Genomic DNA, 14,504 nt, shown 5'->3' on the forward strand with positions numbered 1-14,504 from the left:
GCTGATTGTTCTCACCTACCCTCCCTCCTACCCTTTGGAGTTGCGTTTTTCCTCATTCCTTTGCTTGTCATTCAACTGAGCGGGAACGGTCACGCACGGGCGGGAAGAAGGCCACGCATGCGCGGTGGGCATGCCCTGCGTGTTGGACCGCCCGCAAAGTTTTTGTTCCGGTTGGAGGGGGCTGCCATAGACGTCAACCCAGTCGTGAGAACAATCAGCCTGCTGTCCTCGGAGAACACCTGCTACAGGTATGTATCATTTGCTATCTCAGACCTGTGGAAGGAGGACAACCAATGGGTGGATCTAATGGTGGGGGGGGGGGGGGGGACTGCACTATCCGCTGGATTCTATATAGCGCGATTTAAGTTGCACATGCAAATACAGATGTATTCTGTATTTGTGCGTGCAACTTAATTAGTTAAGCAAATCAGTGCTGATAATTGCCAGTTAACAAGCAATTATTGACACTAATTGGCATTAGCATTTACGTGCAGAACTGTCTAAGTATATTCTGTAACGTGATGTTAGTAAATTCTAAGTCATACAGTTGTCATGAGCATTTCTGAATTCTATGTGTGGTGTTATAGAACACACCCAGTCCTTGCCTAATTTAGGCGTCGTGATTTACACCAAGTTTTACTTACCTGTCCTTGACTAAATTTAGTTGTGTGGACCAGTGCTCGGCATATTCTATAAACCGTGTGGAAATTTCGGCTTATTTTATAAAGTACGCCTAAATTAAGGTGCACTTTATAGAATATGCTTAGACATATTTCATTTCAGTGCCGATTTTTTTTTTAGGCGTGATTAGGCATGATTATATGAGTCAAGTCCTATATGTTAAAAAGGGAACTGAGCCAAAAAAAAAATTATTCAGGAAATAGCGGAATCTTTAGGGATAGAAATTCCTTGTGTGAAGGGTAGGAGTAGAATTGATTAGGAACTGTAATGCATTTAGTAAATCTGTTCTAGATGATGTTGCACCCCTTACCAAGAAGTTGAGGGTTAAACAAGATTCCATCAAGTGATTCATTGGGGAATTAGTTTTATTAAAACAAGAGCGTAGAAAATTAGAAAGGTTGGAAGAAATCTAAGAGCAAGGAATGTAGATTAAACTGGAGGAAGATGATTCACAAATATAAATTGTAATTGACACATTCTAAAAAGAGAGAGTTTTTCTGAAGTAATAGGAATAGACTTCATAATAAGAAACTGTTCTTGTTGGTAATAGACAATATGCTATTCTTTGGCAACATCATCTGAACATTTTGACCTCGCCATGTTTCCGGGTACCACAAGACTGATGGGGCTGGGTGAGGTTAGGGGAATGGGTTAGGATGGGAAATGTGTATATGATGAGTTAGTGATTAATATGCTTGTTGTTTTTCAGGTATGGATATATGGGCTGTTAGTAGGAGAGAAGGGAAGTTTAGATGTTATATAAAAAGCACAAAAGTCAATGCGGGAATTATCTGCATAGATAAATTTGTTTATATCTTTGGGTATTACAGTGATGCTTTGGTGGTTGTGTGTACACCATTTTGGATGTATTCTCTTTGTATTGACATTTGTAAAATATATTTAAAAAAATAATAATTTAACCAAAGTTGAATTTCTGACGGCATAGACCAACTTAGACATTCCAAATGCGGATGATCTAGTTCACTATTTTAGATCAAAAGCTGGCAAATTCAGAATGGAGCTTGTTAATAGTCCACCGCATAAGAACATAAGAATAGCCATACTGGATTAAACCAATGGTCTATCTAGCTCTGCAGGGTCTCCAGAAGAAGCCTTGGTGAAACGAGTCCCCATAGGGACCTTTGCCTAGAAAAAGCAATCATTTAAATGCAGCTTGGACGACACCTGTGGAAAAGCGAAGTTACTTACCTGTAACAGGTATTCTCCGAGGACAGCAGGCTGATTGTTCTCACCAACCAGCCCACCTCCCCTTTGGAGTTGAGTCTTTGCTTTCTATACTGACTGAGGCACGTTCGCGTTACAGGCGAGAAGTTGGTCGCGCATGCGCAGTGAGCGAACGTGCGAGCGAGGGCTCTAGCAAACTTTGTTGCCAGGGAAATCTCCGATCCTGGGGCTGCCGTTGGACGTCACCCTGCAGGGTCTCCAGAAGAAGCCTTTGTGAAACGAGTCATCATAGGGACCTTTGCCTAGAAAAAGCAATCATTTAAATGCAGCTTGGACGACACCTGTGGAAAAGCGAATTTACTTACCTGTAGCAGGTATTCTCTGAGGACAGCAGGCTGATCGTTCTCACTGATGGGTGATGTCCAACGGCAGACCCAGGATCGGAGATTTTCCTAGCAACAAAGTTTGCTAGAGCCCTCGCGCGCACGTTCGTGCACCACGTATGCACAACTGACTTCCCGCCTGTAACACAAAGGTGCCTCAGTCAGTATAGAAAGCAAAGACTCAACTCCAAAGGGGAGGTGGGCAGGTTGGTGAGAACAATCAGCCTGCTGTCCTTGGGGAATACCTGCTACAGGTAAGTAACTTTGCTTTCTCCGAGGACAAGCAGGCTGCTTGTTCTCCCTGATGGGGTATCCCTAGCCCCCAGGCTCACTCAAAACAACAAACAGGGTCAATTGGGCCTCGCAACAGCGAGGACATAACTGAGATTGACCTAAAAACAGACAACTAACTGAGAGTGCAGCCTGGAACAGAACAAACATGGGCCTAGGGGGGTGAAGTTGGATTCTAAACCCCAAACAGATTCTGCAGCACCAACTGGCCAAACCAACTGTCGTGCGGGTATCCTGCTGCAGGCAGTAATGAGATGTGAATGTGTGGACTGAAGACCACGTCGCAGCCTTGCAAATCTCTTCAATAGTGGCTGACTTCAAGTGAGCCACTGGCGCTGCCATGGCTCTAACACTATGAGCCGTGACATGACCCTCAAGAGTCAGGCCAGCTTGGGCATAAGTGAAGGAAATGAAATCTGCTAGCCAAGTGGAAATGGTGCATTTCCTGACAGACACTCCCCTTCTGTTGGGATCGAAAGAAACAAATAAACATTTGGACTGTCTGAAGGGGCTTGTCCGCTCTACATAGAAGGCCAATGCTCGCTTGCAGTCCAACGTGTGCAACTGATGTTCAGCAGGCGGGTATGCGGACGGAGAAAAAATGTTGGCAAGACAATTGACTGGTTCAGATGGAACTCCGACACTACCTTTGGCAAGAACTTAGGGTGCGTGCGGAGGACTACTCTGTTATGATGAAATTTAGTATGTGGAGCATGAGCTACTAAGGCTTGAAGCTCACTGACTCTACAAGCTGAAGTAACAGCCACCAAGAAAATGACCTTCCAGGTCAAGTACTTCAGATGGCAGGAATTCAGTGGCTGAAAAGGAGGTTTCATTAGCTGGGTGAGGACGACGTTGAGATCCCATGACACTGTTGGAGGTTTGACAGGGGGCTTTGACAAAAGCAAACCTCTCATGAAGCGAACAACTAAAGGCTGTCCCGAGATAGGCTTACCTTCCACATGATAATGATAAGCACTAATTGCACTAAGGTGGACCCTTGCAGAGTTGGTCTTGAGACCAGACTCAGACAAGTGCAGAAGGTATTGAAGCAGGGCCTCTGTAGGACAAGAATGAGGATCTAGGGTCTTGCTGTCACATCAGTCGTGGAATCTTTTCTGGAAGCAAGCAAGACTCAGGAGACACCCTCAGAAAGACCCAAGGAGGCGAAGTCTACGCTCTCAACATCCAGGCCGTGAGGGCCAGGGACTGGAGGTTGGGATGCAGAAGCGCCCCCTCGTTCTGAGTAATGAGGGTTGGAAAACACTCCAATCTCCATGGTTCTTCAAAGGAGAACTCCAGAAGAAGAGGGAACCAGATCTGACATGGCCAGAAGGGAGCGATCAGAATCATGGTCCCACGATCCTACTTGAGTTTCAGCAAAGTCTTCCCTACCAAGGGTATGGGAGGATATGCATACAGGAGGCCCTTCCCCCAATGTAGGAGAAAGGCATCCAACGCTAGTCTGCCTTGGGCCTGAAGTCTGGAACAGAACTGAGGGACCTTGTGATTGGTCTGAGTAGCAAAGAGATCGACCAAGGGGGTGCCCCATGCTTGGAAGATCTGACGTACCACTCGTGAGGTTGCATTATTCTGCTCAACCTGTCGGCCAGACTGTTGTTTACGCCTGCCAGATACGTGGCTTGGAGAAACATGCCATGACTGCGAACCCAAAGCCACATCTGGACAGCTTCCTCACACAGGGGGGCGAGATCCGGTGCCCCCCTGCTTGTTGATGTAATACATGGCAACCTGACTGTCTGTCTGAATTTGGATAATTTGTTTGGACAGCCGATCTCTGAAAGCCTTTAGCACGTTCCAGACCGCTCGCAACTCCAGGAGATTGATCTGAAAACCTGATTCCTGGAGGGACCAACGTCCTTGAGTGTGAAGCCCATCGACATGGGCTCCCCACCCCAGGAGAGACGCGTCCGTAGTCAGCACTTTGTGCGGCTGAAGAATTTGAAAGGGACGTCCCAAGGTCAAATTGGAGCGAATTGTCCACCAATGTAGGGATTTGAGAAAAACCGTGGACAGTTGGATCACATCCTCTAGATCCCCCGCAGCTTGAAACCACTGGGAAGCTAGGGTCCATTGAGCTGATCTCATGTGAAGACGAGCCATGGGAGTCACATGAACTGTGGAGGCCATGTGGCTCAACAATCTCAACATCTGCCAAGCTGTGATCTGCTGAGACGCTCGGACCCAGGAAACAAGAGACAGAAGATTGTCTGCCCTCGTCTCGGGGAGGTAGGCATGAGCTGTCTGGGAGTCCAGCAGAGCTCCTATAAATTCTAGTTTCTGAACTGGAAGAAGGTGGGACTTTGGATAATTTATCACAAACCCTAGCTCCAGGAGTCGAATAGTCATCTGCATGGACTGTAGAGCTCCTGCCTCCGAGGTGTTCTTCACCAGCCAATCATCGAGATAAGGGAACACATGCATTCCCAGTCTGCGTAGCGACGACGCCACGACTGCCAGGCATTTTGTAAACATCCTGGGCGCAGAGGCGAGACCAAAGGGTAGCACACAATACTGAAAATGCCGTGTTCCCAGACGGAATTGAAGATACTGCCTGTGAGCTGGCAGCATTGGGATGTGAGTATAAGCATCCTTTAAGAAAACAAAGGGGCAGACGATCTGCAAACTCCAAAGTGGAAACTGTACAAAGCAGATCGTAAATAAACCAAAATATATTTTATTAATAGCATAGGAATAAAATATGCATACAATAGATAGCCCGACACAGGCCGTGTTTCGCCCAAATGGGTTGCTTCAGGGGCTATATAGTAGTTCTCTACTATCAAAATAGAAATGTGCTGGTAGATAGTATATGGTCAGTATCTTGAAAAAACGGCTCATTCAGAAATGTAGAAACAAATGGTTAAGGACCTGAGGTCATATAAACAGTCTCGTATCTCCAAATGTGTCGGGCTATCTATTGTATGCATATTTTATTCTTATGCTATTAATAAAATATATTTTGGTTTATTTACGATCTGCTTTGTACAGTTTCCACTAAGCATCCTTTAAGTCCAGAGAGCATAGCCAGTCGTTTTTCTGAATCATGGGAAGAAGGGTGGCCAGGGAAAGCATCCTGAACTTTTCTCGGACCAGATATTTGTTCAGGGCCCTTAGGTCTAGGATGGGACGCATCCCCCCCTGTTTTCTTTTCCACAAGAAAGTACCTGGAATAGAATCCCAGCCCTTCCTGCCCCGGTGGCACGGGCTCGACCACATTGGCACTGAGAAGGGCGGAGAGTTTCTCGGCAAGTACCTGCTTGTGCTGGAAGCTGAGGGACTGAGCTCCTGGAGGACAATTTGAAAAGGTTTTGAGATCAAATTGAGGGAGTATCCTAGCCGTACTATTTGAAGAACCCACCGATCGGAGATTACCAGAGGCCACCTTTGGTGAAAAAACTTTAACCTCCCTTCTATCGGCAGATTATCCGGCACGGACACGTTTATATCGGCTGTGCTCGCCTGGAGCCAGTCAAAAGCCCATCCCTTGCTTTTGCTGGGGAGCTGCAGGAGCCTGTTGAGGTGCACGCTGTTGACGTGAACGAGCGCGCTGGGGTTTAGCCTGAGCAGGCTGTCGGGAAGGTGGATTGTAACTACGCCTATTAGAAGCATAGGGAGCATTCCTCTTTCCCTCATAAAAACATCTACCTGATGAGTTAGATGCTGAAGGCGTCCGGTGGGAGAGTTTGTCGAAGGCGGTGTCCTGCTGGTGGAGCTGCTCTACCACCTGTTCGACCTTCTCGCCAAAAATGTTATCCCCCCAGCAAGGAGCATCCGCAATCTGCTGCTGGGCTCTATTTTCCAGGTCAGAGGCACGCAGCCATGAGATTCTGCGCATCACTATACCTTGAGCAGCGGCCCTGGATGCAACATCAAAAGTGTCGTAAGCATCCCTGGACAGGAATTTGCAACACGCCTTCAGCTGTCTGACCACCTCCTGAAAAGGCTTTGCCTGCTCCGACGGGAGCTTATCGACCACGTCCGTCAGCTGCCGCACATTGTTCCGCAAGTGGATGCTCGTGTAGAGCTGGTAGGACTGGATCTTGGACACGAGCATAGCAGAATGGTAGGCCTTCCTCCCAAAAGACTACAGGCTACAAAGTCAGAATCTGCCTGGGGAATGGAGGCGGTACCGGGCTGTTCAGAGAAGAGCGCATCGACACCTCCTGTATGGAGGGTGAGCAGTCCTCCCTGCGTCGACGCTTCATGGGTGCTGACTCCTTCGATGTCCCCGAGCTCTCGGTACCGTGACGGGAAGGTGACCGATGACGGTGCTTCTTCGCCTTCGCTCGAAGCACGTCACGGCACCTCCCGGTATCGACGAGGAAGACGTGGAATCCACACGTTTCCTCGGGGCCGGGTCCAAAGAAGGGCGGTCCCGGTGGGCCTGTACCGCAGAAGCCCTCGAGGCAGGTGGAGACCCACTCGATGGCTCACTGCTGCCAGCGTGGGATGGTCTCTGGACAGCCATTACCTGCACTCCGGACGTCGATGCACTCTCCAGTGCTGACATCGATACTGTCTCCGACGATCTCGGTACTGCTACCGACGTCGACGCCGAAGGACCGGGCACGGCTTGGAACAGGCGTTCCCACTGGGCCAATCTCGATGCTTGTGTCCGCTTTTTAAGGGTATTGCACAGAGTACAAGCATCGGGGTGATGACCAGCCCCAAGACACTGAATATACGAAGCGTGTGGATCAGTGGCTGAGATTGCCTGGCTGCACCACGTGCACTTCTTGAAGCCGCTGGCGATCTTCGAGATCATGGATGGAAAAATCACGGCGACGAAGTCAAAATCCGCGATGTTGCCAATAAAAAGGCACAAAAACAAGGAAAACCCGGACTGGCGGCTAAAAGGGCCGTTCGCGACAACGATAGGAAACTTACTGGGGAAAACACTAAGAAATAAAGGAAGGAAGCTCTCTTTTTTTTTAATCGAAGAAAACCGAGCGAACACACTTGAAAAAGACGCAAAAACATGGCGAAAACAGCAAAAAAGGCTGTGAGGGCTCTCTATGGGGCGCGGAGCAACTGAAAAACAGCTGCCCTGAGCTGCGGAAAAGAAGAGACTGAGGCACGTTCGCGTTACGGGCGGGAAGTTGGTTGCGCATGCGCGGTGTGCGCACGTGCGCGCGAGGGCTGTAGCAAACTTCGTTGCTAGGGAAATCTCCGATCCTGGGGCTGCCGTTGGACGTCACCCATCAGTGAAAACAAGCAGCCTGCTTGTCCTCGGAGAACAATTGTATTTCCAAGAATTTCATGAGAAGAACAGTGAAGTTTATTTTGCTGTGCAGCTTAAAGCTAAGTATCAATTCTCTTGATCTTTATTTGGCAGTTGCTAGAAGTTTTTGATTTGAATTAATGATTAAAGGTTTTCCTACCATACCACCATTAAGGAGGTTTTTCAGACCTATGATGACTTTTTTGACCAATCACATTGATATGTGGCATTGAGCCTCAGTATTATTGATAAGGTCTTGATGAGGTCTTTTCTCCTTACATTTAGATAATTGAATTAAGATATCTGCATTTCCTACATACACACCATAATTGATATTTACAATTATCTTGTGCTTTTTTGATATATGGTGTGTTGATCCTTTTTTCTTGGCTACTCTATTGTATAAACTAACTTTGCTAAATAAGTAGAGTAATATAACAAAAAAAAAAAAGACAGTGAAATCACCCATTCAACCCCAAGTTTGAATGCAAGTTTGAAGAAGCTTTGAGCCTTATTCACATAGTTCCCTCACATATTACCCAAAAAGAGAAAACTTAAGTGATGGTCATTTTTAGCTGAGATAGGATGTTAAAAACATCTCTGAAGTCCAACATTTGAAATTCATTAAAGCTAAAATCAGAAATCATTTGGGCAAGCTCCATGTCTTGACAAATGTGTTGGCAGAGGCCTTTCCATTTGCATGGATTTCAGATATTAATGTGTAGACTGATAAAAGCTGCACATTCCAACTGGCACCCTGTGAAATGCTTTAAATGGAGCCTCCCATAAATTATTATTTCAAGTAGTCAATGCCGTATGCACAAATTTTAACGTGCTTTGACTTCCATGATTTCCAAATGTTATTCTGTAAGGGTCATTTAATGGCATAGGGCATTAATGCATTCTAGAAAAATTAATGGCCTTAAATGTATCCCAACTTTCTGAATGAAGAGTTCAGTGAAACAGATGTCCTTGCCTAAATAGTTAATAGAAACAAGCTTTCACTTATTGGATCACATTTTTGTACCATTGGTTTTCTGACAGGTCATGGTGTGAGCAGTAGTCAATCTGTGTTCATGATTGGCAAAAACATGGAAGCTTGTGGCAAGCATACCAACTATCATTTTTTTTCCTTTTCACTGTAATGCTTTGTTTTCTTAATGCTAATTAAACAGATACAATATGGCAAATACAAAATTGCATCTTGTCAAATTAGTGTTCAGGAATTTTCATTATGTGGTTATGTTGGTTTTTTTGTGTTTTTATATAGTATATCTTCTCCAAAAAAAAGGAATCTAACATCATTGCACAGGTTATCAACATTGTGAATCTCATTGACTCTGTAAGTAGCTTTCTTATCTGCACATTATAGTCATACATTTTTCTGATTTATAAACTGATCTTGCTGTTTTAAACCTTTGTGCTGTGACAGCCTCTATGGTGCAGATATTGTCCTTGTAAGAGAAGCTTTCTTTAAAAATCATCACATCTTCTGTTGCTCACTTAAGCTTTGGCTTCACCTTTGCTACCTGAGTTTGTAAATAAGATAGCCGTCTTTGTTCTAAGGCAGTGATGGCGAACCTATGGCACGCGTGCCAGAGAGGGCACTCAGAGCCCTCTCCTTTGGCACGCACGCCGTCGGTGGTCCGCTCCACCCACTCTCCCTCCCTCCCTCTTCCAATGATCGAAGCACCAGGCTGCCCGCCCTCCCTCCCTCTTCCAACCAACGAGGCACCAGGCCGCCCGCCCTCCCTCCCTCTTCCAACCAACGAGGCACCAGGCCGCCCGCCCTCCCTCCCTCCCTCTTCCAACCATGAGGGCGGGACCAGAGCTTGAGAGACACAAGCGAAGACCGAAGGCGCACCGAGTGAAGACCACACGTTTCGCTGCAGCTGCCGACGCCTTTTCAATTTCAGAGGAGGAGGGCGAGCGCTGGTGCTGAGAGGTGCTGGGAGATGCTGGGAGGGAGGGCGGGTGGGCGGCCTGGTGGCTTTTTGTTGGTTGGAAGAGGGAGGGCGGCCTGGTGGCTTTTCGTTATAAAATCAATCAAAAATTAACCCACATACACCTCACCCCCATTCATCCAAATCTTACATCAATCCTCACTAATACATCGTATATATCTTCTTACTACAAAACCTAGCAGTTAGCTCTTGTTACAATTGACAATCCCATCGGAACCTTCATTTAAATAGTTTGTTACTTATCCATATTGTCAGCCCACGCTGTCATCACTGTTCACATTACTGCCATTCCAATAAACAGCTCCTCCACAAACTTTCCTTTAAATACTTTCTGATTGTCCATATTCTCGGTCCACGCTGTTGTCACTGTACTTGTTACAGCTTCCGGAGCATTCTCCTCAACTCCACGTTTAGCTTTTCAAAACCAGCAGGCATCACTTTCATCTAACAAATTTCAATTACAACGTCTGGATCCATAAAGCCAGTCTTCGCATGGCAAGGCAACCCTTCATCGCACACAGTTTCCCATACCCAACAGAGCCTGTGTTTCGCTACTAGAGCATCATCATGGGTCGGATTCAGTTATTGATTCCATCCACTTCATGGATATCGGGTGGACAGGAACCCATTAGTACTTCCATGGAGCATTTTGTAACAAGAGCTAATTGCTAGGTTTTGTAGTAGGCAGGCATATATGATGTATTAGTGAGGATTGATGTAAGGTTTGGATGAATGGGGTGTGTGTGTGTATATGGGTTAATTTTTGATTGATGATTTTATAATGTTTTGATATTTGTGATATATAATAAAGTGCAATTGAAATAGTTGAAATATAGTTGAGTATTGAATATATAGAGTACAGGTATTCATATATTTTACCCAGTTTAGTAATTTGGAGGTTTTGGAGGGCTCACAATTTCTACCACAAATGTACTAGGTAGAGTGGGATTTGAACCTGGATCCTAGGCTACTACTAGCAGCAGCTTGCTTCTCTGTTGGTTATGCTCATAATACCTGACGCTGTCATACAGCCTGCTATCCCCTTTCAGTCTTGCTTCTTAAGGGGGTGGAAGAGGAATAGCATCAACTGGGGGATTATAAAGTGGTTATGCCTTAATCTCTCCAATGGTCAAGCTGGTCAATCGGAGCACTTTTTTGTTACTTGGACATAATTGAAACAGTTCCCAAATACAAAGGTACTTTTTTGACTTAGCTATGTCTTCCTGTTCCATTATCGCTGAAAGGTGTCCTCATTTTGGGCTTGGCCAAAACATGCCTCCTACACATCTCCTTGCTATTTGGATGAACGCTGTAGAAAACATCCAAATTCTGCCTTTTTGAAAATCGAGATTTAGACATTTTTGGCAGATGGACTTTTTTTGGCCATTTGAGACATTTATCTGCTTTGAAAATGAGCTCCACTGCTGCGTCGGCAAACTCTGAAGGAAAATGAGTTCTAAGGGGGAGGGGGGCGATGTCGGACTGGAGTGGGGAGAAAGGAAAGAGGGTGGACCACGGGGGCCCCCTGAAGCTGCCTTGTTTGCTTCCCCCTTAATGCTAACCCTGTGATTGTTCTTAAGATTCTCCTTATCTTGAAGCCGCCTCTACCTCCTTTTCTGCCTCAAGAGGAAACGAAGTGTACCTTTCTCCGAGGACAAGCAGGACATGATATTTTCATGAATGGGTGACATCTTCTCACTGAGCCTGAACCGGACATGCTCACCAGTGTTCTAAAACTATTTGGAAGGGGCACCGTGCATGTGTGCACTTTCTTGCCTGCAAGTACTGCCTGGGACCAAGGTACTGCGTTTTCTGTACAGCTGACATACTTTGGTGTTCATCTCACAGTGTGCTCGATTTTGCTATTTTTTGGCCTGATGTCTCCATTTTTCTTCCCCCTTTACCTGTAAGTACTGCGTGGGACCTTTCTCTTTTTTCCTATGTATTTTCTCAGAGTTTTTGGCACTTTTAAGTTAGGTTTCTTTGCTTTTTCATGGCCCATTGGATCCCCTTAGGTCTGGGCATCCTTGCTGGGATGTCAAGAGCTTCACTGGATTGAGCAGGTCTCCCCTGCCTTAGCATTGAGCATCGTTAGTGTCCACCAAGACTGCACATCTTCAGACCAGATACCAATGACCTATAAAGATTCAACATTGTCCTTGTCGGCGCTGAGGGACTCCAGTGTCGAGTATCTTGTTTACACCAAGGAAGCACGCTCATCGGCCCCCTTCTAGACAAGATGTTGGGAGCTCCTGGGCATCAACATTGTCACTACCCAAGAAGCATCACTGTCATGAGGGCTGCTACCTCTGCATGACTTCGGCACTGATGCGCCACCTACATGCAAAGACCAGGCCTCTGATTCAACCTCGATTTCTGTGGACCTTACTGCACTGGCCCAGCCTTTCCAGATGTCTGCCCTCAACAAGCAGTTCTGGATCCTTTTGCAGGAAAGCTGGAGTGTGTCCTGGTTCAGTGTGATGCAGAGGCTTTGAGTGCATCGGTGTTGGCCTTTGTGCCACCCCAGCCCATAGTGGAGACCTATGCCTCGCCTATTGGCTGTTTCCTTGTCATCAAGCAGATGAAGCCATTACAAATGGGTTGTGTCCATCAACCAGCAGGGGGAGATAGAGAGCACTCAAAAACCATAGTAGCTCTTGGTCAGCTAGCTCCACTGCCTCTTCAGTATTCTCTATCTCCCCAAGCAGGGTGGTTGCAACTTGTTCAGCTCCTTCTAAAAAACTGCCTGGGGTGGCTCCTGAGCTTTGCCAGTGGAAGCAGGGGTGTTGAGGCTATTGCAGCTTCACTTAAGAGGCACATAGGTCAGCCCTTTCCCTGCCTCACCCATCCCCCCTGTGGATGTGAGCACATTAGTTCGCTTTTCCCTGCTCTTTCCCACTTTGCCATGTGGATGCAGGCACATTGGTTCGCCTTTCCCTGCCTTTCCCACTGTTCTGTACCTCCGGAGTTGATTTGATTGCCTCTTTTGCTGTTTCCTCTACTTTCCTCAAAGCGTTAAAAAAAAAAAAAGAGGTTTTTCTTCAATTTCTACAGCTAGACCGGAGCTGCTATACTCGGTCCAGTGAGGTAAGAGTGTTTTCTGACTCCTCCGGGGAGGGCCCGCGATCGGGACGTTTTTGGCATGAGCTCCATTTTGAAAATTTCCACTGTTTTTTCGGCGATGGCTGCGGAGGTTGTTAAGCGCTGTGTAAATTGTGGCAAGCGCAGATCAGCAGCGGGGCTCTGTAAAATGTGCTGTTCAGGCGTAAGAGCCGGCCTGAGCATGGCGAGCGATGATTCTTCCCGCTCGATGGAGCTGGCAGCGGGCGCCATTTTGAAAACGCCACATGGCACGAACCCTGCTGAGGAGGAGGGTATAGAAACTGGAGGGGGCTCTCAAATTGAGGCGGTTCAAAGAGCTACTAGCCCCGGACTAGAATCGGGTGACCAGGGCGAGTTTTTCTCCCCTGATTTTGTGTTACTGCTACATAAGGCATATATGCTTAAAAGAGCTCAGCCGCAGGGGTCTTCTACGGCCCACCATAACTTCCCCTCCGGTGGATACTGGCCTGGGATTGCCCTCTGAGGCGTTTTTTCCTGATAACTGATCCGTCCACGGTGAGGATTTTCCACCATGAAGAGCTGCCAGCACTTATTTCTTTTTTTTATTTCTTTATTTATAATTTTAAATTATTACACTTTCAAGGATAAACCTTGTTCAGCAATTCAGGTAGAAATCAATATCATATTATTCCAAGGAATTCACATAATCTAGTTATCAAATGAAAATATTTAACAAAATGGAATAATAAGAGAAAACAATAAAGTATAGAATTATAATAATTACAACCTTTCTTAGACCCCAATTAAAGGCAAAGGGGGAGTAAAGGAGTTAGAGAAGATTATATAGAGGCAAATAACAAATGATAGTTCAAGCTACTTTTCTCCAGTAATTTTCATTTTCATTTCACTTGTTTCATTTCTACAAACGATTTTAGTTGTTCCGGGGTAAAAAAGATGTACTTAGTTTGTCCCAATTTCACCACACACTTGCATGGATAAGCAAGAAAAAAAGAAGCCCCTATATCTATAGTCTTTTGTTTTAATGTCAGAAATAATTTCCTTTTTTGTTGTGTGGCTTTGGTGATATCAGGATAAATCCATATTTTGGAACCATAGAAATGAACATTCATATTTCTAAAATAAAGCTTTAAAATAGCATTGTAGTCTTGTTCAAATACCAGGGATATAATCATTGTGACTCTGTTAACTATAATGTCTGAAGATTGTTCCAATATGTCAGAAATATTTTGTAAATTTGGATTAGCTTCTTCAGAGCCTTGCACTCCTTCTCTTTCTCTACTCTTAGGAATATAATATATTTTGTTTAGCGGGGGTATACCCTCTGGGGAAAAATGAAGAATTTCTGTCAGGTATTTCTTGAAAGTCTCAAGTAGGGTTAGCCCCGCTACCAATGGAAAATTTAAGAGTCGGAGATTAAGGCGCCGATTAAAATTTTCAATTTGTTCAATTTTCTGCCTCATATTTGTTGAATCTTTCACCGTTGTATTTTTAAAGGCATTCAATACTTCAACTTCTTTCTGTATCGATTTTACTTGAGTAGTTATATCCTCTTTAACAGAGTCTACAGTCTCTTTTAGTTCCATAAACTTAGTATTTAAAGTTAGTACATCACCTGAAGTCTTCTGAATCGTTGTGGTGATTTGGTCCAACATCAGCTTCAACGTTTGCAGG

The 14,504-nt window shown here is 45.6% G+C and overlaps 1 protein-coding gene across 1 annotated transcript in view; it reads left to right on the plus strand.

Moving 5' to 3' along the window:
- LOC115469711 (disintegrin and metalloproteinase domain-containing protein 9-like) overlaps positions 1–14,504 on the plus strand; it is a 538,235-nt gene that overhangs the window by 186,595 nt on the left and 337,136 nt on the right. Inside the window, exon 4 of the mRNA XM_030202498.1 lies at positions 9,056–9,127. Coding sequence (XP_030058358.1) covers positions 9,056–9,127 — 72 coding nt within the window. The remainder of the gene's footprint in view (positions 1–9,055; positions 9,128–14,504) is intronic.

The sequence above is a fragment of the Microcaecilia unicolor genome, chromosome 4, assembly GCF_901765095.1.
Source record: "Microcaecilia unicolor chromosome 4, aMicUni1.1, whole genome shotgun sequence".
NCBI lineage: Eukaryota > Metazoa > Chordata > Amphibia > Gymnophiona > Siphonopidae > Microcaecilia > Microcaecilia unicolor.